The sequence below is a fragment of the Gymnoscopelus microlampas genome (assembly GCF_963454915.1).
Source record: "Gymnoscopelus microlampas genome assembly, chromosome: 12".
NCBI lineage: Eukaryota > Metazoa > Chordata > Actinopteri > Myctophiformes > Myctophidae > Gymnoscopelus > Gymnoscopelus microlampas.
The window spans coordinates 34,688,880-34,713,990 of NC_139949.1; the positions used below are offsets into that span (position 1 = coordinate 34,688,880).

Below are 25,111 nucleotides of genomic sequence, written 5' to 3' on the forward strand. Positions count from 1 at the left end.
ACTTGATCGTTGCCTGGCTTGGTCTCCTACAGTAGTTGAATTGATGGATTCATACAGCATTCATATTTAATCTGCTAAGTTTCTCATCATTAATGCATGAGCAGAATGGGAGACCCCACTCCTCCCCTCTATGCCCCCCATGGGGAGATGTTGGGAAAACGGGGGGGAGGGGATTAGAGCTCGATTAAGTCTTGAAGTGTGAATAAGAGCCATGAGACTGCTGCAATTAGACACATCCAACCCTCTGTCTGTCTGTCTGTGTTTAACTGTCTGTCTTTCTTGCATTATTGCTTTTTTCTTCTTCTTTACCTTTTCCCTCACTTCTTCTCCCCACTCAGTCTCTCCTACTCCTCTCTCCCTCCCTCCCTCTTTAGTCGCCCCCCCGCCACTCTCTACCCCTCGATCACCCATATTATCTACGCATTATCACCCCTCCCCCCATGCCTGCTGTTCAGCCTATTTGCTCCATATGATCAGCTGTGTCTCAATAATAACCTCTGTGTTTATTGAACTATGTTAGGATGCTGTGTGTGTGTGTGTGTGTGTGTGTGTGTGTGTGTGTGTGTGTGTGTGTGTGTGTGTGTGTGTGTGTGTGTGTGTGTGTGTGTGTGTGTGTGTGTGTGTGTGTGTGTGTGTGTGTGTGTGTGTGTGTGTGGACTGATCCATTCATTGCCGTCTCTTTATCTGTAGTTGGGTGGATGTGTGCAGTGCATGCTGGGAGAAAGAGATTCATTCATCGCTGCCACCTAAAAACTGCTCCATCATACAGAAATCAATGACTATTTACCTGAGACTGAGGCCTCTCTCTATCTCTCTTTCAATCTCTCGCGCTCTCTTATTGATCTATCTATTTATTTCTATCTCTATCTCTCGCTTTCTCTTGTCTCTCTCTCTCTCGTTCTTTCTCTCTCTCTTTTCTCTCTCTCTCTCTGTGTAGCTCTTCATTCTCCTCTGAAGTTCTTCCCATCTCCTAATACTGTCTCTCTCTCATACACAAACTCTTGTCTCAGTTTTTCTTGTCTTCCTCTGATACCTCTCCCCTTTTATCTAATAGAATTGGCTACACTTGACATCCTAGGTGTTGTCTATTGACTGATACTCCTCAGTTCATAGTTTAGAGTGTTTTTGTGAGAGAGAGGGAGAGAGAGAGAGGGGGGGGCGGGTGTGAAGCCTGCTTTGCCCTGGGCTCAACACTAAGTGAGCCAGACATTGCATTGCTCTGCTCTACCTAATGGAAAATGGATTTCACTTTAATGCAAGCAAACTTGTCAAGATTCAAATCTAATGTTGGAGATGCTGTGTGTGTGTGTGTGTGTGTGTGTGTGTGTGTGTGTGTGTGTGTGTGTGTGTGTGGGGGGGGTACAGAGACAGAAGAGATCGGTGGTGGGGCAGGGTGTGTGTGTGTGTGTGTGTGTGTGTGTGTGTGTGTGTGTGTGTGTGTGTGTGTGTGTGTGTGTGTGTGTGTGTGTGTGTGTGTGTGTGTGTGTGTGTGTGTGTGTGTGTGTGTGTGTGTGTGTGTGTGTGTGAATGTACAGAGATGAAAAATAGATTGTACATTATTCATCCTTACACTCTGACAGGCCCATTCTGAGCGGTGTGTGTGTGTGTGTGTGTGTGTATTTGGCCTAGCCTATTACTCAGATGTTTACTTTAGCTGCCACTTGTGCAGCTAAAGTGAATGAGCGTCATTTTCCTGGCTGTTAATTGGTCAACTCGTTAGCGGTGGCTAAGTTTAGATGATGTTTGCGCAGCTCTGCAGAAAAGCAAACAGTAAAATATCAGTTAATTTAACTGTAAATGGACCCTGTGCACACTCTGGCTCTGAAACTATCACAATTTATCACCTAACAGTTGTTGATATTCACAGCTGCTGTAGCCTCAAAGACATTCAACCTGATGTTCCTATTTTGAGTATGTCATTATAGGTGAAAACATTTGAACGTTTAGCAAATGGTGATGCGTTGTGAGCTTGTAGATCGGCAGTTTTCTGTGAAGATGTTAAGTGCAGAGGGGGAAAATGAGGGGGCCACCGGTCAATGAAGTATATAGGGTTTAAGTGGTTAATATGTAGTAGTCCCTTAACTGCCCAACCCCCTAACCCCATTAAACAATATATTCCCTGCCCTTCCCTTAATTCCACACACTTAAGTGGTTGGTGGCCATGTACAGTTACAACAGGGAAGAGGAGGGGGTAGGGGGGGGGGGGGGGCAGGCAGTGCCCCTCCCCAGACTTAACATCTTTAATATTGCATGGTGGCACCATGGCTCTATACAACCCCAGTGTAGCATTTGGCGATGTGTGTGTGTGTGTGTGTGTGTGGTATCGGGAGGGGTGGCAGATGATGATCAGGCAATGGAGGAGGCGGGCTGTAGGTTCGTCCGGTGTCGCAGGAGAACGTCCTCTCTCACCCTCACTCTCTCTCGCTCCAAACTGGTAAGGCGCTCTGGGGCAGTACACTAGTAGGATGTTGGTTTTGTGTTACACCACCGTGCGTAGTAGTTTGTCGTTCGTTAGCTGGTGTGTGGGTCTGAAAGCTCACCTCTTCACCCTCCACCTCACCCCCTGGCACTCCTCCCTCCTTGTAATCCCTTCGTGTCACCCTTTTGATGTTAGTTATGCTATGCAGATGTATGCAATTAATTGTTCACGTTCTGTGTTAGTTAGTTAGTTAGTTGTTTTGCTTGATCACAAATGTACAGAATGTTATTTAGATGGCGTGTTGTTTTTGACAGATGCTACAGTAGGTTCATTGTTTACCCGGTATCCTAGTTTACTTGAAGCACTACAGTGTTTTCTTTGTCACTCTACTCATGTGACTATTTACCCTGGTGTTTGTTGACTAGGGTTCGTGCCAATTACTCTGTAAATGGCATGACGCACTTGTAAGTCACTCTGGATAAGAGTGTTTGCTAAAATCGTAAATTGATGCGAAAGCTGTGGATGCCATTAGGAATACGGTAGAGTTGGTCAGTAACTCTGCAACATCCTGAGTGTTGAAATGGACAATCAATGCTCTGTGCTCTGTTTGAGTTGCTCTGTGGCCCTTTAGAGAGAGATAGCATGTTAGCGAGAAGAAAGCACTTGAGATTTACTTTGTGATAAGTCACTGCTCATCTGACCTTTTTCTTTTGAGTCTTATCTCGACGGCTAATCTTTAAGCCGTCTGCTCAAGTTTGAAGTTGGTTGAGAGACAGAGAGAGAAATGAGACAGAGCGAAATTGGATTTTATCTTTACTGACGGCTGCTGTGCTCAAATAGTTTTTCTTCTTCTCCTAGGGGCGGTCTGTGGGGATGTACTGTGTGTGTGTATTATGTATTTGCAAACATACAGTGCATGTGTGTAACGTGCGTGCAGGAGCACGTGTCCTCAGTTCCCTGATTCCTGTATCCATACAGCTAGAGCGTATATCGTTGCTGTTGGGCAGAAAACTTGTATCTCCATATTTCATCTCTTTATGCTTTTTCATAAATGAATATCCTATTTTATACTTTTTCGTTAGACAGTACCTCACAAAAATTGCGAAAACAGCCAATCTACAAGCTCACAACGCGCAGAAAACTTGTATCTCCATATTTCATATCTTTATCCTTTTTTCATAAATGAATGTCCTATTTTATACTTTTTCGTTAGACAGTACCTCTGAAAATTTGCAAAAATAGCCAATCTACAAGCTCACAACGTGCGTATTTTTGAACATGTCTGCCTGTAATGACATGCCCCAAATAGGGACGCCAGGTTGAGTCAGGTTAAGTCTGTCTGTGGGTTATATAAATATTGCACCAATGAAAAGTATTAACAAGAGCTTGTGACTGAATAATAACTATATTGGAACACAGGTTATTTTTCCCCCCTTTTTTCCATTTCCTGTAAAATAACGTTTTTTGGACATACTGTGCAAGGTTTCCACCCGACAGCGGCGATATCTAACAGACAGGGAGGATGTCTACATAATGAGGAGCTGTCTAGAAGGGCATCTTGTGGCCAGATTTACCGTCTTATAGCTGTGCTACGCTCACCTCAGCGCCGTGAAAAGCAGCCTCCCTTCTTCCTCCACTTTCACTACTAATATTATCCGCCGGGCAGCTCAGCCATATAATTTACAGTCGTCTGAAGGAGCTTCCCTTCATGTTAATGGCCTACCAGCATAAGCTGTCAGAGCAGAGGCTGCCAAATTGCTTCAGACTGTCAGGGAAAAAGGCATGTGTGTGTGTGTGTGTGTGTGTGTGTGTGTGTGTGTACATGTGCAGTTATGTATCTCTGTTGAACTTGAACTCACGTTTTCTCCTTCTCATCCCCACTTCCTGTCTGTCTGCACAGCTTCCTGCCGACCTCAATAAGATGCACCTGACAGACCACGCCCACCAGCAGGTGACGCACATGGCTCCCAGCCAGTCAGGATGCAGCATCGCCAGCGACTCGGGGAGCAGCAGCCTATCAGACATCTACCAGGTGGGAACCTCCTTTTTTTCCTGTCTCGGCTGTCCCTTTCTGTCTGTCTGTCTGTCTGTTTGTTAGTGTATCTATCCATCTGTCTGTCTGCTGAGCTCTCCCTCCCTCTATGCCTGAGATGTTTTAACCAAAATAGGCGCGCGACCACCTGTGTACATTAGGATGGCGTTTCATGCACTTTGCTCTGCCTTCTCCTTCTTTAGAGAAGTGCAATCCACACTTTCTTGTCTGCTCCACATTGCCACGCTGAAGTGTTGACAGTCTCTGATCTGAGATTGGTGGGTGTTCACTCATTCATGCAGATGACGTCACCACAGTCCCTTGCAATGCACACAGCAAACGGGTGCAAATGAAGAAAGAATACAGACTTTTACAGAGCAGCGGAAAATCTTGGATTTGTTAGGACTTGACTGGCCCCTCTGCATCAGCTGCTACTCTAGCACGCACGCACATTCCTTATATACAGTATATACTTTGCCCCCTTCCCATACAAGCCTATTGTAACTTCAAACTCCATTTTAACCATGTTAGATTCACTGAAAACGCCCGTCCTTGGTTGTGGTGACTGATATACTGATGTGATATTTTGGAAGATGAAGAAAATAGATTTTTTTAATGGAAAAAAGTAATTGAAAAAACACGGCCTCCTCACGTAGCCTATTAGAAGGACAATATCAGTCACCAGAACCAAGGATATGTGTTTTCAATGAATCTATCATGGTTAAAATGGAGTTTGAAGTTACAATGGGTTTGTATAGGAGGGGGGCGTGTCTGATAAAATGAATATCAAATATTTAAATACTGAATCAAGCAACTTAAAAACTGTCTAGGCTAAGGTGCTCACAATAGCCAGAGTAGACGTTAAAATGACCCCAAATAAGTTTGAAAGTGAAATATCCCTTTAATGTGATTAAGGCAAGTAAGAAAACTGGGCTAAAGCTAAAGAAAACATGATTGTTATATGAACTCATTTTGGTTGAATGAATGTTGATTCATTACAGGACATCTATTGCCAACTTACTATGCATTTGACACTTGGCTCTGTGCTGTAGGTCACTGTGCATAGGGGCTTAATTAATCCGCTTAAGTCCTGCCATGTCAATGTTTATGTAATAATTATGGCATCATGGTGGCCTGCAGGTCTCGGTGTCCTGCTGCAGGAATCCACCCTCTATGTGACATTTCCCAGCAGTCAATAGATGGTCGTGCCTGGGGATTTAACGGCTCGTGTGAAGTGTGTGTACGGTATTTAATAAGGGCCAGGAATCAATAATCTGTAGGTGGCACACACCGCAGGTATACAGCTTTTTCTGTACTTCACACACACACATGCACACGCACATGCGCGCGCACACACACCCTTCGTCACATGCACGTGCACCCACCCACTCACACAGACTTGAATGTCACAACCTTTAGAGCTGACATTACATTCCAGTATGTATGGTTCTCATATAGCACTGTTTCTCAATTAGTGGTCCACGGACCACTAGTGGTCAATGGCATAATTTACGATTGGTCTGTAGGAAATTGAAAAACCTTTTGTTAAATATACCCAAAATATGTAAATAGTCCATCAAATTTAAGACAATTTTGTTGAACTAAATATGCATTGAGAACCAAAGTCTGACTGCCGCTAGAGGCTATCTCCCTGGGTCACAGAGTTATTTTTTTCCAATGAAAATAGGGTCTCAATAGCATCGTGGCATATAAGAACTGTGTTCCAAATATAAACAAATGAGTCTGGCAATTTTACTCATATGGATACGAAGCATCAATTGGCGGTGAAAAAGTAAAAATGTATCCAAAGTCTCCAAACACAAATTATGAAATGTAACTCAATATCATAAACGACACACGAGTCACATACTTGATAGAATCGCTAGGCTGATGAGTTTATTTTTGGAACACAGTTCTTGACACATATGACGCAATCTAAAATGTATATACAATATAGTACAGAGCCGGGCTCGGCTCTGTACTTAGTTTGCTCTTTTTTCCCGTCTACGCCTCTTAAGTCTCTTCAGCAAAAATTACAAATGGTTCAAGTTAGTTTCTAGGCCTCTGTGAGACAAACAGAAGGACCCACTCCAGGGTATATCTCATCACACCATGTGTTTATGATGGAGCTGTGATGGTCTGTCCTCCTTCACTGACTCACTTCATACTGGATCTCAATGAGGTGGACCCGGGTCACATACTGTAGGTAACTCCCTTCAAGCCCTCTCTGATTCCATATTGCTCACACAGAGAACCAGTCAGCGACTCGTCTCTCCGTTTTTTTTACACAGCTGCCTCACAGACCTGAACCCTGGTCAGCATTTCACCCCTTGACTGTCAACGCCTCAACCAAGATCTATCTCTCTCTCTCTCTCTCTCTCTCTCTCTCTCTCTCTCTCTCTCTCTCTCTCTCTCTCTCTCTCTCTCTCTCTCTCTCTCTCTCTCTCTCTCTCTCTCTCTCTCTCTCTCTCTCTCTCTCTCTCTCCACGTCTTGCTCTCATCCTTTCTTGCTCTCATCCTTTCTTTCTTTCTTTCATCCACGCCTTATCTCCTATCTCCTTTCCTCACTCCTTTCCCTCTTAATCTCTCTTTCTCTGTGTGTGTGTGTGTGTGTGTGTCTCTGTCTGTGTCTCTTCTCTCCCCCCCTCCACTTTGTCTTAAGTATGGCATGACAGTTATGTGAAGTGTGGGGGTGCGTCATCACAGATCAGCGGGCAGGAACTGACTGATGTCCCCGTCACCAAGATCAGATGTGTCCTTCTGGCCCGGGGAGGGATCTGATCTGAGACCAGGAGAATATAGGAGTAGAGAGGATAGGACACATCACTGTGCAGGGAGAGGTCTGATCTGTGACCAGGAGAATATAGGAGCAGAGAGGATAGGACACATGACTGTGCAGGGAGAGGTCTGATCTGAGACCAGGAGAATAGGAGCAGAGAGGATAGGACACATCACTGTGCAGGGAGAGGTCTGATCTGAGACCAGGAGAATAGGACCAGAGAGGATAGGACACATCACTGTGCAAACACATTACCTAACGCAAAGAGAGGGGAGATGGAGGGAGAGGAATAGACATGACAAGAGAGAGAGAGAGAGGGAGAATTTTAGTTGCCCTCTTAATCCCAGGCATTCAGTTTTATGACTTGTGACATGACTTATGACGGATCTAACAGTTTATTGCATAATGCTGCTGTATTTGTATTTGTATAACGATGCTGCTATTTGAAGTCGGTGCACTTAATGAAATTGCGTTGTATTCCGAATACAGTGACAATAAACATCTTATCTTAACTGACGACACAACGATGTCATGATGCAACACGTTGCTCTGCTATTTTCGGTATTTGTCATAATTATGACGACGTATAGGGCATAACCAGGCAGGCCTTAACCTGGAACCCTCAGGGGAAAAGAAAACCAGGAAGACCCAGAAACAGCTGGAAAAGGTCTGTCGAAGCGGAACTCAGGGAAAAAGGAACATCTCGGAAGGAAGCAGAGAAGATCTCCCCAAAAACAAACTAGCTGGAGGAAATTCATAAAATGACCTATGCTCCCCAAAGAGCAAAAGGGTTTAAGTCATAGGGCATAAGTGGTTATAATACTTCTCCGCTAGAACTGATCAGTGAACCTTTGTTCGCTCTGCTATTTCAGGCATAAATTTGTCCCCCGTGGAAGTGTATGTGTGTTTTCTCTTGACAGCTAATGTCCTTGGAAGGCGCCCTTATGCATTTCAAGCTCCTTTGTGCCCCCCCCCCTCTCTCTCTCTCTCTGGGGTGTCTGTGTCGTAGTCTGCTGTTGCAGACCTGAAAAGAGTCGTCGTTATCTTGTGTGCATGGTCCCAAATTCATTGCATCATCATAGATCATCACTGTCCTTTTTTTTGGTGTGTTAACACAATAAAAAGACATTAGCTGAAGCATGAAAATGGGGGAAAAAGAAGAAGAAAAAACAGGGACGTCAGAGTTTATTTCGGGAAGGAAGGATTCAATTCTGGCATGTCCAGTCCCATTCATTAAATCGTGAGTCGATGGACTCGCAATGGAATGGGGCGGCTTGTCTGTTTTAAGGCAGTCATCCAGGGCCAGACATAGGGTTGTTGTAATAGCTTGTCCAATCCAATTCATGAATGCCCTGTGCCAGCTTAATTTCCCCTTGAGTCTGAGGGACCTACTGTATAATATACTTGGCTGGTTGGGTGTCAAATTCTAAGACCTTGAGAAAATAAATCGTACGCATATTAACTTATTTGGTTTATTTTCATTAATGTTGATTTGTTATATCATGTTGAGTTATTGAAGGACAGTGATAGTACATCCATAGCAGGCCAACTTGCTATGCATTTTGACACTTCAGACTTCAATGTCAGCTTTTGTCAAAATTAAATGGCCAATGTTTCAAACCCTGTCCATTCGCTCCTTCTAACGACGGGGAGAGAATGGACATACAGTTATTTGAAGCATCTGCTTCAACATGCAACACACACTATGGTCTAAGTTTCCGAATGGAAGAATAGGGAGACAGCCTCCAACCACTGCACATATTTTTCAATAGGGGGGCTGCCGCCAGAGGCTATGGCTATTTGGGGCTCCTGAGCATGGAAACGTTTGAGAACCCCTCTACTAGCCTAATGCTTGGAGGGGATGGATGGATGGGTGGGTGGATGGATGGGTGGATAGATGCATGGATGGCATTAGTCAAAAATATCATGCAGTTGTTTTCCGTTGGTCCTCGTGGTTGCCTCTGCCCTCATTAAAATAAATGTATATCTTTCAGGAGGTTTTGCCCTCAACCTGTCTTTTCTTGCTTCCTCTGCAAATACAATAAGCCAGCATGGGGATGGGGTCTTTCTCTACCCCCACACGCTCTCTTTGAAAAAACAAATTGAGATGAATAAAACATGGTCAAATTCTCCATGGTGCTGGACGAGGGGAGGTCAATTGGTCTCTGGCCCGCTTTAGGTTCCCCATAGAAGAGCCGGCAGATGGCCCACAATTCTGTTCCTACCACGGGGAGAGATGCTCCTCTCTCCTCCTGGGTTGATGGTTCAGTTCCCCAGGCTGATGTGGAAGCTTCTGAGGCCCATTAGCACCACGGCCACCATCTGTCTGCAAAGCGGAGGGAAATATGATGCATATGAATTATCACAGAAATATGTAATGCCCTATATCTATGTCGCATGACAAATGGCAAACATAGGCCATTTACAAGCTCACTATATTCAAATGTTTTGACAGTGGGTGGAAATGTGGGTATGGACTAGTAGGGGAAAACCCCTACTAGTCCATACCCACATTTCCACCCACTGTCCGTTCAGGCTATGGGACCGTAACTACAGATCCTATAGCCTGCGGGGGCCTCTTCAGCGACTACAGATCCCATAGCCTATACACAGCTTAAATTTTGGAAAAGAGAAGAATCGGCTTCCTCACTTCCTGCATAATTCCGAATGGTCAATGCAAGTTCAGATTGAGTGGACAACCCACTGAGGAGAAAAATACATGAGGACAGACTGCCAGTTTTGTTGATTCAATAGTGGATAGGACAATGACATGCTCAGGTTAAAAGTGTTCAAATATTTGCCTGTGATGTGTATACAAATATTTGTTCTTTGTATTGTTTTGAATGGAGAATTGGCTCGGGATTTCTAGCTAAAAGCTACACAGGTGTCTGCTCTGAGGTTATTGTACCGTTTTGTTTAGATGATATTGATACTGGAAAAACAACTCAAACAAGATGAGAAATTAGATAGTTGTATCCAATGTTGCTGCGGGAGTTGGCAGAGTTTTTATGTATTATTTATTGGTTTATTTATTTATCACTTTTGAAATGAGATTGTGCTTTCTTATTCCCTTCCCCAACTTGAGGATGATTTATTTCAACTGTAAAGCTTGATTTATAGTTCTTTTTGGCAAGCGATACCATTGTACTACAGAGTGTAAATTATGAGGCTCAAGATAGTGTAGAATATTTGATGCTCTTGCTTACATGCTACTGGAATCCAACGCAGTGATCTGTCTTACTGAATGTTCCGCAGATCTTGTCCTTGTCATTCTGTACCATTGCCAGCCAGCGACATACTCTGCCTTGTTGTGTATCCCTAAAGCCTCAGAAACGACACACATTGTGTAACTCACAATGTGTGTTTTTTAGTTTTTTGGCACCATTCCTGGAAGTGAAACATTTTCTGTCTTCTATGCTTGCTCGGAGGCCTGTTTTCTACTTATTTTTCATTTCAGTGCACACTGTGTGTGTGTGTCTGTGAGTCTTCTTTCCCCACCGTGGAGAGCGATGATATTGGACAAACCCATGAATGGCTTCCTCGCCCTCTTAACCAATGTCTGTACCCCCACCCCCTTCCCCCAAGGCGACGGAGAGCGACCTGGGAGACGTTGACCTGTCGGGGCTGCCGGAGGCCCCGGTGGACAGCGAGGAAGAAGAAGAGGAAGATGAGGACCTGGAGAGAGCCTCGGACACACTACTGGGCCGAGACCTTGTCCGAGAGTGTCTGGAGAAAGACCCGGCTGACCGCAACGACGACGACATAGGTATGCTGCTCCCTGGGTCTGTCTCTCTCTTTCTCTCTCTCTCCCTCCCTCCCTCACTCTCTGGCTCTATTTTTCCTTTCCTTTTACTCTCTTCATATAGTCTCTATCAGTGTGTATGTGTCTTATCTATTTGTGTCTTTCTCTGCACGGTGTTCACTTTCAAGTCACCTGGTGCACAAAAACCATTTAGATTTCAAATGTATTTTCATAGGTATTTTATAATACATTTCTTTAGAAGATTTTTCTATGCAATTTTAAATTCTTTCACTGAAAACGCTTCTTTACCAGTGACCAGCGAATAGCAGCTTCACTCCCTATTTCCATCTTTCGTCACTCCTCTCATCCTGCCGTATTGACACACACACACACACACACACACACACACACACACACACACACACATACACCCTCCCACCTGTTCACTCCCCCGCTGTGCTCTTTAAACTCGATTTCCCTTCCAGTTTATTTTCGTGCGGGCAATCAAAGGGAGTGTTCTCATTAATGAGACGTGGTGGGGTCCCAGTGGAGAAGGTGGCCCCGTCAGAGGGCCGAGGGAGGCAGAGAAGGGCTGTCCTGCTGAGCGCCCGCAGGGAGGTTGGCCTTCTATACCGATAGCTTGTTAGAGCCGCATCCAACGGAGAGGAGAGGACAGGTGAAGCGGAACGTACTGGGATCACATCGGCACAAAGCAATCAGGGTCAAACAAACAAACATTTTTTATTCATTGAATCATTTTTGAATGCTACCGATCACCATGATTCCGGTATGTGAAAGAGAGAGAAATCAAAGAGAGGTCGGAGAAGCATTGAAATTAACACCAGCCAAGCGCCAAATGCGGGTCGATTTCCCATTTGCCGAGTATGTTTCGGAAGCCCCACGACACTTTGGCGGGTGACTTTTCTTTTGCAACAAAATATCAGCCTTTGTGGCTCATAGGACGGGCGTTTTTTGTTGTAATAAAATATCAGCATTGATCGCTCAATGCGAGTAAAATGTGTAACAAAATAGCAGCTTTGGTGGCTCATACAGCACGGAAGGGAAGGAACTTGGTGGCTCACTAGATGCCAACTATATTGGTAATGTCTTAGTGTTTGATTTTTCCATAATCTGTCACTTGTCTACTTTCACTGTGCAGGCATGCGTTGTCTCTTATGCGTACATAAACTTGATAACACATATCAGAAAATCTCCATCGTAACTCTTCACTTCCTGATGTCTTTTTACACGGACCCAAAGAAAAAATGTCTGTTTTTATTCATCACCATAATGACTTTTTATGCACACTAAATGTATGTAAGGGATGATATGCGACCAAAATGGCTTGTGTATATACATTTTATTTTAAGGGGGATTTTATAAACAGTTTGGTGGCCAAGTAGGATTTTTCATCTACCACACATTTGGTTGCTGAGCTAAAGGTTTATTTTGTACCCTGAGAAGAAGGCGTAACAAGTCGGAGAAGGTAACCGGGGGGGTTCAGGTTCATACCCTGTAGATGGGAGCGAGGTCACACTGTTCTTGGCCACCGCAGAGAGGAAGGATGGAGAGGCGATGGAGAGAGATAATGAGAGAGGAAGGTGAACAGGGTGAGATGGAGAGCTTCTTACTGTAGCTCAGCTTAGGTATATATGACCAGATACCTGCACTGCAAAATCCATAGTGTCCGTTTTACTCTTGAGTGTGTGCCTGTGTACCAGCTTGCTTTGCTTGGACCGCTAAAGTGGTCGCAGTAGAGGTTTATTAACACTTTTATATGATTTTATGGTGTTAGATAGCTTGAAAATACAGACACTTTTATTTGGGGTCCTAGTAGGCGGAGAAAAAAAAACATACTTTGAAATATGATCTTTCTGATTCCATTACGCACATCTAACTGTTACGTCAATATTTTGGCCTTTTCATCTGTCATTTTCATCGACCCTTTCCTCTCTCTCTCTCTCTCTCTCTCTCTCTCTCTCTGTCTCTCTGTCTCTCTTTCTGTCTCTCTTGCTCTCTGTTACTATTTCCTCTGTCTTTCTGTGTGTGTCTCTCTGACTCTCTCTCTTTCTTTCTCTCTCTCTCTTTCTCTCTCTCTCTCTCTCTCTCTCTCTCTCTCTTTCTCTGTCTGCCTCTCACTCTCTCTCTTTCTCTTTCTCTGTGTCTACCTAACAGAACAACTGTTGGAGTTCATGCACCAGCTCCCTGCCTTCGCCAACATGACCATGTCCGTGCGGAGAGAGCTGTGCAGCGTCATGGTGTTTGAGGTGGTGGAGCAGGCCCACACCGTCATGCTGCACCACAAACAGGAGGTAGGACATTCACAACACTGCATATACATTATTATATATATATATTCACATGCGCGTGCACACCCATCATTCAGACATACAGTAAACACAGGGGGCCTTATGCCTAAGCTTATTCTCCGACTTAAGACGGTGTCTTATGCCGTAAAAACAAATCCCGCGCTCGTAGATCGCCTATTTTCGCCGCGTGACACCATCGTATGACGAAGTATAAATCAGGCTTAACCACTTGAACCCCAGCATGCCTGTTCTGGGGGCAACAACAAATAGCAGATCTACGAGCTCAAAACGCGTCATGTTTTGAGCTTGTAGATCTGCTATTTTTGGTGAAGAGATTTGGTGTTGACAGAAAAAAGCAGGCTGTGTACAGTTGTAACTCACGTCAGTTTCACTAAGACTAGAGGGTTTAAGTGGAGTGCACGTGCTCCACATACTTACAGTACAGCACGAGCGCTTTTTGACTAATTGTCCAACAGAAGGCTGCCTGTGCTAACTCATCTGAGCCACTACACACACACACAACTAATGAATGAAGTTACGTACTTGAGGAAAGGCTGTCTGGACATGGAAGGCAGCAAGCGGTAGACAATTTAATAACCCCCCGCACCCGCCTGAGAACTACCCAGACGATAGGATGAAGCCATGCTCTATATTATACAGACTCATACACGCACATGCAGAAATAGAATGCTATATTCTGCAAATAGGTGTGTTTGTACGTGCATGCATCTGTGTACGTGTGTGTGTGTGGGTCCAGTCAGTTGATGGACAGCTCTCCTCCAAGACGCTTGGCTCTCTAAGGGCTCATGTTGAAGGTCAGGGAGAGAGGGGGGGGGAGGCACTCAGCCTTGGACTGACAGTCCCACTCCACAGAGAGAGAGAGAGAGAGAGAGACAGACAGAGAGAGACACAGAGAGAGAGGTGATCAGGAAGAGAGACACTGAGACAGACAGTGAGAGTGAGAGAGGTGCTCAGCCTTGCACTGGCAGTCCTATTCCACTGGGAGAGAGAGCGAGAGAGAGACTGATATAGAACAAGGGGGAGGGGATTGATTAGAGTAAGACAGGAGAAGAAAACACTACAATGGACTGAGAGAGATGGAGACAAAGGAAGCAGGAGAGAGAGAGAGAGAGGGAGCACGAGGGAGCGAATGATAACTGCATAGACGCTGGCTGAGAGCGAGGGTGACTGTGATCAGCGTGATGGAGTGTGAGAACGACAAGTGACAGAGAGAGAGAGAGAGAGAGAGAGAGAGAGAGAGAAAGAGAGACTAAGGGAGAAAAGCATATGAGAGGATGAGAATGAAAGTGGAGGGATGAGGAGATAGAAAGCACTTTGAATTATAGAGGCACTCGACCCTCATCCATTCTCCCCTGTGCTCATACCCACTCTGCAAGAATGATTATATGTTATGTTACAGCACTGCTGCTGGAGTTGTATTTTACTTCTCTCTATACCAGCATGCTCATTCCTCACAGTGCACATTACGCTCACAAAACGCCCGCTGTCAGTCGTAAATATATATATATATATATTTGGTGTTTGTGGGGGGGGGATTAATGCTCTATACCTGTTTTATTCACTTGCTACTTCACTCCTCCACTTCAACTCCTATTTAGTTTATGGGGCCTGTTCCACTGCAGCAGTATCCAGAGGGCCACAAGAAACTTTACAGTGTTTCTACAAGTGTAAACATTTTTTTAAGATTCTTATCTCTAAAGCGCACAATAGTTTCATGTCACGTTTCCACTACAGCACATAAACCATTAAAGCTCTTGGGAGCTGTAATGCAAAAATAGACCTTCGATATCCAGCCAGAAATGAGAAATGAAATTGAGGAGATTACAGTCTATACACTGTGTGTATTTGTAATTTATTTTTATATTTAAGTTATGTCAAATCTGCCCTGTGCAATTTGTGATTACGAAGCAAAACATGTTTTTAAATCTTTTATTTTATTGTTCCAATGTTCAATGCCAAAAAAAAAAAGAATCATCAATCGCAATTATTTGGATTTGGCCATGGACGCAGATCTGCGTTCTTTTGCGCAAAAGACCACATGCTGCCAAGCATGCGACCCAAAGACCAAGGAGATATGATTTTCCGAAGATTTAGACTCCCATCCACTTCCTTGTAACTTAAAACTTAAATATTCTGTATCTCGGCTCCTGAGTACTTTTTTTTTTCATTGAAAAAGTCTGGCAGTCTACTGTAGAAAAAAAAAAAAAGATGGCAGCCAATGTGTTAATCGTCAACTTAAATGTGTAATCGTGACAGCCCTACCCGTAGTGATTACTACGGGTAGTGAAACTTATGTCCACATTTTTTTTTTGTCAGAGAGACTTCCACTTTTCAATTCATAAAATGTCCATCCTGTTTGATGACTCATTCCGTGAGGGTTGAAGCCACTTCCTTCATTTCTAAGCGCAGACCCAAACTTAATGAACTTTTACTGTTTGACCATCTCTTGAAACTCCTTAGATTAATGGAGAGTAAGATGAATTATTTTGTGTTCCCGGGTTCTCATGATGAATTGCCTTAATTCTATGCAAAACTAAATGTCCCTAAATACTGTTTTGTTCAATATGTATAATCAATCATTGGTTGTTTTCTTCTTTGCCTGCTTGTTTCTCCTAACTTTATTAATGGGTATTTTTTTCTACCCTCAAGTGCTGTTATTTTTGCACGTTAGAATAATCAGCGTTCGATTTATGAAAAAGTAAAAAAAAAAAAAGAAAAGACGAAGAGCATTTTCTTAACCACTTAGCCCAACACCTCTTAACTCCTTCGTAATAAAAATAAATAATTAATTATTTTTAATAAATGTAATAATTTGTCCCAAAACTACTTTCTTTTCAATTAATTTGTTAAATTGTGATATTATTAAACATAAATATCAATCAACACAGTCCACATTTCCCAAACGGAAATGCATAATTTAGTCTAAACAGAAGCAGCGATAGAACATATCCCCACCGGCAGTCAAAATGGACTACCGATAGAAATTAGCATTCTTGCTAAATCCTGCGTAGTTACATTGCATTGTATGTGTGGTGTTCATTAATATGTGCTGTCCCTCCCAAATAAACGTTTGGGAGTTACGAAAAACGAAAGGCTACTTTGCAGTAGCCGCCATGATGGTATAACTATGGTGCTTGCTGATTCCTCCTCTCTCCAGCTGGACCTGTGGTACGTGATCCTGAACGGCGCGGTAGAGATCGGCCATGCAGACGGCCGCGTGGAGACTCTGTGCATGGGCAACAGCTTCGGGATCTCGCCCACACTGGACAAACAGTTCATGAGCGGAGAGGTCCGCACCAAGGGAGATGATTGTCAGGTAAGAGAAACACAGGCAAATCCCCAAATTGTGCCCTTGCCCTCAAGGAGTTTCAGGCACTTTTATCCATATGGTTTGGGAATGTCCCAAAAGTTTTTTTTTTTTAGAATTGCATCTCGTGGGGGGCACGGTGGCGCAGTCGGTAGCGTTGTCGCCTCACAGCTAGAAGGTCCTGGGTTCGATTCCCGCCGGGGACGCTGTGGGTGTGTCTTCTCCTCCGCGTCATCAGTGCCCATACCCTGGGTGGGGTTGGCGAAAGGGCCTACTCTGTGTGGAGTTTGCATGTTCTCCCCGTGTCTCCTAGGGTAGTTAATACCCTCACAAAAACATGTAGTAATCCTGATGGAGGGGAAAGGAACTGGTTGGAATAACGTGTTCCTTCCACGCGCTATGTCCTACCGGCGAAACTCCCCCCTGTAAGGTGACAAGAAGGTCAGTTGGCTCTCATGCATTGAAGGAGGCTTGAGCTCGGCCCTGGGCTCCCTAGGCTGGTGGGGGGAGTGTAGCGCCCAGGATCACTTAGAAAATTGGCACCGGATGAAAAAAGGTTACAAAATCGTGGGATAAAATAATAATAATAATAGCATCTCGTCATGTCTGTCAGTGATAATGTACTGTGCCATGTTGTCCTTTTGTTTTATTACTGAATGACGATTCATCATTGAACAACAGCTTGTTGGCCTAACAGCAGCCAAACAAAAGTTTTCTCAAAACTGTCAGGCCCGCAATATTTGCAGTGACAACAGTGGTTACTTTGGTTACTTTTCTGCGTATTGTCTTTATGCAACAATTTCAAGTTTCAAGGATACATGATGCAAAACAAAATGATGTAACATTTGTTTTAATGTCGTGCTTGTTTATCTAGGAAATGCTTTGTATGTTTCATAAAAAGAAGAACACATATTTGAAACATTTTGAGAAACAGATTTCAGATTTCCACACAAAGTTCACTGGCCAATTAAATTGTTTCTGTTAACAATGGTGTTTTCAACGTTGGGTTACTTCTAATAGTTTGCTTGCAATTGCTAAGCACTATAGTATCAACAATGACCACATATTCACTGGTGATATCTATGTAATTGCACTGCTGTTTCAGCTTTTTACATTCTAGAGCCACCAAAAATGTAAGTGTCAACAGATCTGTATTGTTTTCTGAGATGGTGTTAGATATTACCTGGTCTCTGTCAGGTTCTGAGTCACAAGCTAAGAGGAAGCCGTTCCTAATATAGAGCTCGGAAGTGATGTTAAAATTAAAGCTTAGTTTAGCTTCTACTGGTGGTTACAACCCTCAGTCTCAACAGCCTCAGTCACTGACCTGACCAGTTCCCCCATTACACGCTTCATTTCCTATCTGCATCATACAGGAAGATAACCGTATTGCATAAGAAGCGCATAAAGAAGTTGTTGACTTGTTTGAGGAAAGCATAACAAGGAACTGCTCTTCGAAGTAGCAGAGGAGAAGGTCATCGTGGCTCTTACTTGCATTTGTAGCATGTGACGAATAAGCGCAGCTCTCAATTGTAGTAAGATGTTCGTGAGTCGGCTACTGGGTCCATGAGACGGGGGCTTATTCACAGGCGAGACGGGTGCTTGGAGCTTAGATTTGTTAGTCCATACTACCGGAACCCCCCCCCCACCATCCACCGATGCCTCTACCCCCCCGCTCGTCCGTGTTCCTGAGCGAGTATCCCGCCGTAGTGCGGAGCAGCCTTCTGTTGTACCACAAGTTCACGCGCTGTCCTCATGTCATCCTGGACCAGTTTGTGTGCATCGCCCAGGAGGACTACTGGAGGATCCTCAACCACGTGGAGAAGAACACGCACAAGGTGGAGGAGGAGGGCGAGATCGTCATGGTGAAGGAGCACCGGGAGCTGGACCGCAGCGGCACACGCAAGGGACACATCGTCATCAAGGTGAGGAAGAGTGATGGGCATGCTGTGTGTTGACAGCTGCGTGGAACTGGTTACTTAGAGATTTGACCTTCCCACACAGTACAATCCTCAGTAATGGGTTGTTAATTTATTAATATTTTATGTACGCAAATTGAATCCAAGGATTAACCACGTCATCGTATGTTGAATAGAGAAAGTAGCTGATCTAGAAGCTCACAACACGTCGCATTGTGAGCTTGAAGATTTTTGAAAAAATATATATATATTTTTTTGTACATTTCCATCTATAATGACATGATCAAAATAAGTAAAAAGGAAGATACAATCTGCACTCTCTGTAGAGGTCTTAGGATTCTTTTTAAATAAAGTTTATGATCCGCAGCATGCTCAAAATAAGGACACCAGGTTGGAAATGGGACAGAGTTGTCGAGACAGAGTTGTTTTGTAGACAGTACATACAAATCAGTCACACAGACATTCTCTTGCCCACTGTGTGGACACTTGGGAACCTGCTGAAGGTTCAAGGGGAAGGTAATCTGACTGAGCTCAATAGATTGGCTTGAATTAACACTTTACAATTGACCTGTCATTTTTGCATTCCTACATACTAAAAACACATTGGAATGGCCTCGGATCGGTTTAACATTTACCCTTATGGTAAAGTCAACGTGCCCTCGACGGTCGCTCATGGAACATCGATGCCTTTGCACCGTCTTCCGTATTGATCATTATAAGCTTGGCAATGTTAGCACCATTAGTGTTTGTCTGTGCCTCTGCTTGTACACTACTACACCGTTTTATATACGCTCCGAAGCCCTTTGATCCACCTCCAAGTCTCCAGAGGCGGCCAGATATCGATCGGATAATGGCCCCTCAACGATTCCAACCCCAGCTGTATGGTCCTCGTGTTTGCTCCTCCAAAAAAAGCATTGCACGGAGAGATGATGAGTCAATTCACGAGTGATACAGTAGCGTTTCCACTTCTGTTTGGTCCCCTTTCGTTCTCTCTCTGTGTCAGAAAGAAACAAAGAACCTGACCCTTTCTAGTTTCTATTCCTTGTCAGGCGACCCATTTCCTTTGTTGGTGTGAGCTGCGTGCTGTTGCACGTACGCTCAGCGTCCAGCACTGATGTCAAGGGTAGTCTGTATAATGTAGGTACAGTTTACAATGTATAGTTACCTCTTCTTCAGGCTATATAGAGCACTAAATCTTAAAGTGGGGTCCTTGAGGGGGTTCCATGGGGTCCCCCAAAAAATTAGGAACAGTTTAAACTCGCAATGTGTCACAGCGTGACGCATTGTGAGCTTGTAGAATAAACAAATCAAGTCCCTATCACAAAATCTTTTGAAATAAGGGTCCTGCAGCCAAATACATTTAAATTTGCGGGGAGTGCAATGTATAGTCACCACTCACCTCTCTTTCAGTGTATTTAGAACCTGCCCCATGCAAACTTCCTTAACAACCATTACACAACTGCGCGTGATATATTTTCAGATGTTTGTGCATCCTAGTTGTCAGCAAAACGTATGCAGGAATCAAACACGTGCATTTAGACTTAAAATTTGTCCCAGAGAAAGACATAATATAATAATATATTTGATATGTGAGCAGCAAAAGCTTACTGAGCTTGGAAGAATATACACAGTATGGCGTGTGTGTGCTTTGTTTATGATTGTGTGAACAGGCACCTTTGACTGACAGCTCCGCTCAATATCTGCCACTTTGCAGTTTATGTCCTTGTCACTTTTATGATTAATGATGACATAAATTATTCAAGTGCGTGTGGAAGCGTGCCCGTTAGTGCATGTGTCCATGATTCTGTTTTCTGTATGTACTATAGTTTGTGTGTGAGTGGTTGTATGTGTGCGTGCATGACTGTGTATCCCGATTCCTTACCTTGTGTGAATGTGTGTGTGTGTGTGACCTGTATTACTATACTTGTGAGGACCAAATGTCCCCACAAGTATAGTAGAACTTGAGAAATGGACATTGTGAGGACCGTTTTCCTAGTCCTCACAAGATACTGTAAGTGGTTTTATGGTTATAAAGGTTTTTGGAGCAGGTTGGATTTAGGATTAGACATTTAGAAGTTGGTGTCGTACACCGAAAAATAGGCGATCTACAAGCTGCTATTTGTCGGCTTTAGGCTTACGGTTAAAAATGCAGATAAATAAATAAATATAATGGCATTCATAAAATCGCCGGCCTAAAATGTTGATGTCCTCACATGTATAGTAATACATACCTGTGTGTGTGTGTGTCAGGGCACGCCGGAGCGTTTGATCATGCACCTGGTGGAGGAGCCGTCGGTGGTGGACCCCACCTACATCGAGGACTTCCTGTTGACATACCGGACCTTCCTGTCCAACCCCATGGATGTTGGCAAGAAGCTGCTGGAGTGGTTCAAGGTCGACAGCCTCCGAGACACGGTACGCCGCTCTGCGCACCACTGTGTTTGTGTGTTTGTGTACGTGCGTGAGCACGTCCGTTGCTGATGTGTGCACACCAAGAGGGTTTGCAGTGCATGTGAGTTAATATAGGTCAGTAAGTGTTCGCTGTGCATGTTAAGTGTGCGCACATGTGAGCGAGCCCTGCTGGAAGAAACACACACACACACACACACACACACACACACACACACACACACACACACACACACACACACACACACACACACACACACACACACTCTATGTACTGGGAGCACATGGGGAATGTACACCACTATATAAGTTTTATTTGTGAGCCGGTTTATATGCTTCTCTTTGTGCGCTCATTGGCTCATGTGTCATTATCTGTGTTTACGCGTCTCTGTGGAAATTTCATGTGTGTGCGCCGCGTGCCTCTGGCGATCAATACCGAGTTCAGCAAGCTCAGCTGTCCCGGGGACCGGTAGCGATTTGTCCGGGGTCCTGACGCTCCCATCGTCCATAAGTGATTTACCATAAGATTAGTCCTTGTGTTGTCAATAGTCTTTATGAGGCAGTCATCTGGCCGTTTAATCTCCTGCCCTGCTGAAGGCGATCCAGACTCGCAGAGAAAACAATTGCGAGAGAGATAGACGAGTGAGATGGCGTGAAAAGAGATTGTTTTTTGATGATGAGCATTGTGGGCATGCTCTGGTGGTTGGTTTCTTTATTGACCGTATTTCTAACTTAAAAAATATGTTAAGAAGTCACTGTTTCCAATGCTTTCAGCTTGACCCCTTAAAATCGATATACTTCATTGACCGGAGTCCCCCCAGGGGTCTATACTATTAGGCCCCTTTCTTTTTCTTCCTCTACACCAAACATCTTTGGTGAAAATAACTGCTGTTTTCGCTAAATGTTCAGCCCAGAATAGGGACGCTAGAATTCATGTGGTTAAAGGGAACCCATGTCTGAAATGTTCTCTAGACCGTCGTCAAACGAGTTGTGATTACGACTGGTGCTGTTTTATAGTTTATAGCTTCTGCTCATTATTTGGCTCCCCCACTGCTTCCAACACATTACTTAGCAGACTAGCGGAAGGGCCGTTGCAGGGAACCCACGCTGCAGAATAAAACAGTTGACCAATTAACCATGAAACAGAAGCGGGGGGGCTGCTGTTTGTTTGTACAGTGAAAGCTTGACAGTACAAAATTACACCGTAAACCATTATGAAAGTCCCCCTTATTTCTCAAAAGATTCACAGAGGCGGTGTGTGTCCGTATATAGAGGGTGTTCTTTGAAGGAACAGGAAATTAAAAGTTTTGACGGAAGAGCCGTTGGGTGTGTGTGTGTGTGTGTGTGAGTAAAGGTTTGTTTGTGCCCACAGGTGACGAGGATAGTGTTGCTGTGGGTAAACAACCACTTCAATGACTTTGAAGGTGACCTGGCCATGACTCGCTTTCTGGAGGAGTTTGAAAAACATCTAGAGGCTACGGTAAGGTTTGCACTTTGGGGCGCACTGGTCCGGATAGTGCGTCGCCCACATAAATCACCCTGAACGTGGCTTGATTCCATCTCGAGACCTGTGTTGCATGTCTGTCCGTCTCTCTGCCCTCAGTTTCCTATCTCTCTACTATTCTGTATATATAAAAGTATTAATAAAAGGAGATAGCACTTAAATGGTTAGTAAATGCAGATGATACATAAATAAATTATGTACTTGTCAACAATGGCACAACAAGAAACACTAGTCTGTAATGGTTTGTTTGTTTGTGTACCTACTGTAGCTCCTCAGTTGTTTTTGCTAGGAAAACAACTGTTCATTAAAGCTTTAATCAATTATTCAACTGTTGTGTCGCAGCAGTTTAAAATGAGATGTGGTCTGAATAACTACAGTAGAGCCTAACACCTGAGTTAGCAGTTGCCAATGGAATGTTTCTTACCAATGAATTGGTCGTAGGCTTTATTTCAGTCATTCTGAAATAAAGTCACATTTCACTCAAATCTGGTGGGATCATAATCCACTTCCTTGTTTCACTGTAACAAAACAAAAACGCTCATACATGTTATTAAAGTACATTTAATCATTTTCATCAGCTTTTTTAAGAGGCTTGACAGGACAGTCTTAACAGTTGGCAATTAACCACTTAAACCCTATATAATTGGCTGACCAGGATCCCCCAGGGGTCTGCACTTGGTCCCCTCCCTCGACACCAAATGTCTTTGCTGAAAATGGCCTTTCTTCAAGCTACAAGATTGTAGATCTGCTATTTTTGCAAAATGGTCACCATTTTTGGCATGCCCAGAATAAGGAAGCAAGGGTTCATGTGGTTTTCCTAATTCATTCATTCATTCATTCACTCACTCACTCACTCACTCACTCACTCACTCACTCACTCACTCACTCACTCACTCACTCACTCACTCACTCACTCACTCACCTCTCATCCTCCCGCTGTCAGAAAATGAAGGGCCACCTGCGGCTGCTGAACATAGCGTGTGCGGCCAAGGCCAAGTGGAGGCAGATCACGCTGCAGAAGGCATCCAGGGAGTCTCCCCTCTACTTCAGCCTGCTAGGGGGCAGCGAGAGGGGTTTCGGCATCTTCGTGGAGTCGGTGGAGGAGGGCAGTAAGGCTTCGGAGACCGGGCTCAAACGGGGAGACCAGGTAAAAAAGGAGAAGACCTGAGATGGACCGTGTTTGTGTTTTGTTTATTTGTTTCCCTCCTCCTTCTTGGTTCTTGACTCAAGGTCCTTGCATATTTAGTGTGGTTAATCCACATTAATTTGAACTGCTGTTTGTGGCATGATTATCCACACAGAACGTGATAAAGTGTTTTTAAACAAGATAGATTTTTCACTTTGAATAAAGGCATCAACCTGTATGAATGGGGCATTACCAAATGTGACCCATTTTGAATAGAGAGTTGTCTAGCATTTTAGCATTTTATTTTTTTCATTTCATATGAAAGCAGGGAATCATTGCAAAATAATTATATATTGGTTAATTAGATTGAGTGAATACTGTAGTTTTGAAACTACAGCTTATAGAACTGAAGCCAAGTTGTATCTTAACCAGAGAAAACACCAATTGAATGGCACATTCAGAGACTATGCTCTCTACTAATCTATCTATCCCATGTTGCTATGCTATTAACTAATTTTGGACAGAAAAAGATTTTCGTGACATTTTCTGTTTAACTGAACAACTGTCTCCTTCAAAAATCGTCACAAATCAATAGGTTGATGTGAAATATTACTGTTTTATTTGATAATTTATTCGTCGCATAAATCGCATCACTTCTCATTCTTACTTTCATTCTCAATTTCACTTTGAGGATAAATAAAGTTTCAGCTTATCTTATGTATGGATGTACGCGGAGGCAATACTACACGATCTCTGTGGTTCTGATACTGTGTTAGAGTTACACGAGTTGGTGTGGCTTCTTTTTATTGTCATCGCTTTATCAACTGAATTGATCTATACTCTCAAAGTATCAGTATGATGTAATGGCATGCAATACGACACAACATCAGTCAGTCCCAAAGAATCTGATACTAGTGCGTATTAAATTATCCAAAACGTACAATCTGTATCCATTCATGCTCAGTTGTAATGCACCAGACTCTCCCTTTCAGATCATGGAGATCAACGGGCAGAACTTTGAGAACATCTCCTACGCCAAAGCTGTGGACATTCTGCGGAACAACACACACCTCTCTCTCACCGTCAAAACCAACATATTTGGTGAGTAAAATGTCTTGTTAGACGGTGGCATCTGGTTCCTTCTCCTGTGTCGTACTACTTTGTAAAAGTTGCTTTGGTAAAGTTGCACAATACTACATTATTTTTAGGGCTGCGACTATTACGTTCTTGGCGATTATTTTATCGATAACTTTTTTGATTAATCGAATAATGAAGAACTGGGTTTTATTAATTGATAAAAAAGAAATACAGTGTATATCAATTAATGCACACGAACAAATTCGAATAGATTTATATAATTGATTAAATCAATTAGTCTGATTAACCACTTAAGCCCTAATTTTATACTTCGTATAAGGGTCTCATGTAAAAGTACTGTGAGCTTGATTTCACTGAATGTTCACCTATTTGCCTATTATGACATAATACTAATCCAGTGATTCTCAACCTTTGCTGTCCACCCATCTTAACGCGGCAGCCATTCGGCT

The 25,111-nt window shown here is 43.6% G+C and overlaps 1 protein-coding gene across 3 annotated transcripts in view; it reads left to right on the forward strand.

The window, feature by feature from the left end:
• The window catches only part of rapgef6 (Rap guanine nucleotide exchange factor (GEF) 6), a 198,542-nt gene that overhangs the window by 117,366 nt on the left and 56,065 nt on the right, over positions 1–25,111 (forward strand). For all 3 annotated transcript variants that reach the window (XM_084074753.1, XM_084074754.1, XM_084074755.1), the window contains 9 exons: positions 4,320–4,451; positions 10,816–10,996; positions 13,148–13,284; positions 16,460–16,618; positions 18,379–18,531; positions 20,776–20,940; positions 22,307–22,414; positions 23,382–23,585; positions 24,557–24,665. In XM_084074753.1, the coding sequence (XP_083930879.1) occupies positions 4,320–4,451; positions 10,816–10,996; positions 13,148–13,284; positions 16,460–16,618; positions 18,379–18,531; positions 20,776–20,940; positions 22,307–22,414; positions 23,382–23,585; positions 24,557–24,665 (1,348 nt within the window). The remainder of the gene's footprint in view (positions 1–4,319; positions 4,452–10,815; positions 10,997–13,147; positions 13,285–16,459; positions 16,619–18,378; positions 18,532–20,775; positions 20,941–22,306; positions 22,415–23,381; positions 23,586–24,556; positions 24,666–25,111) is intronic.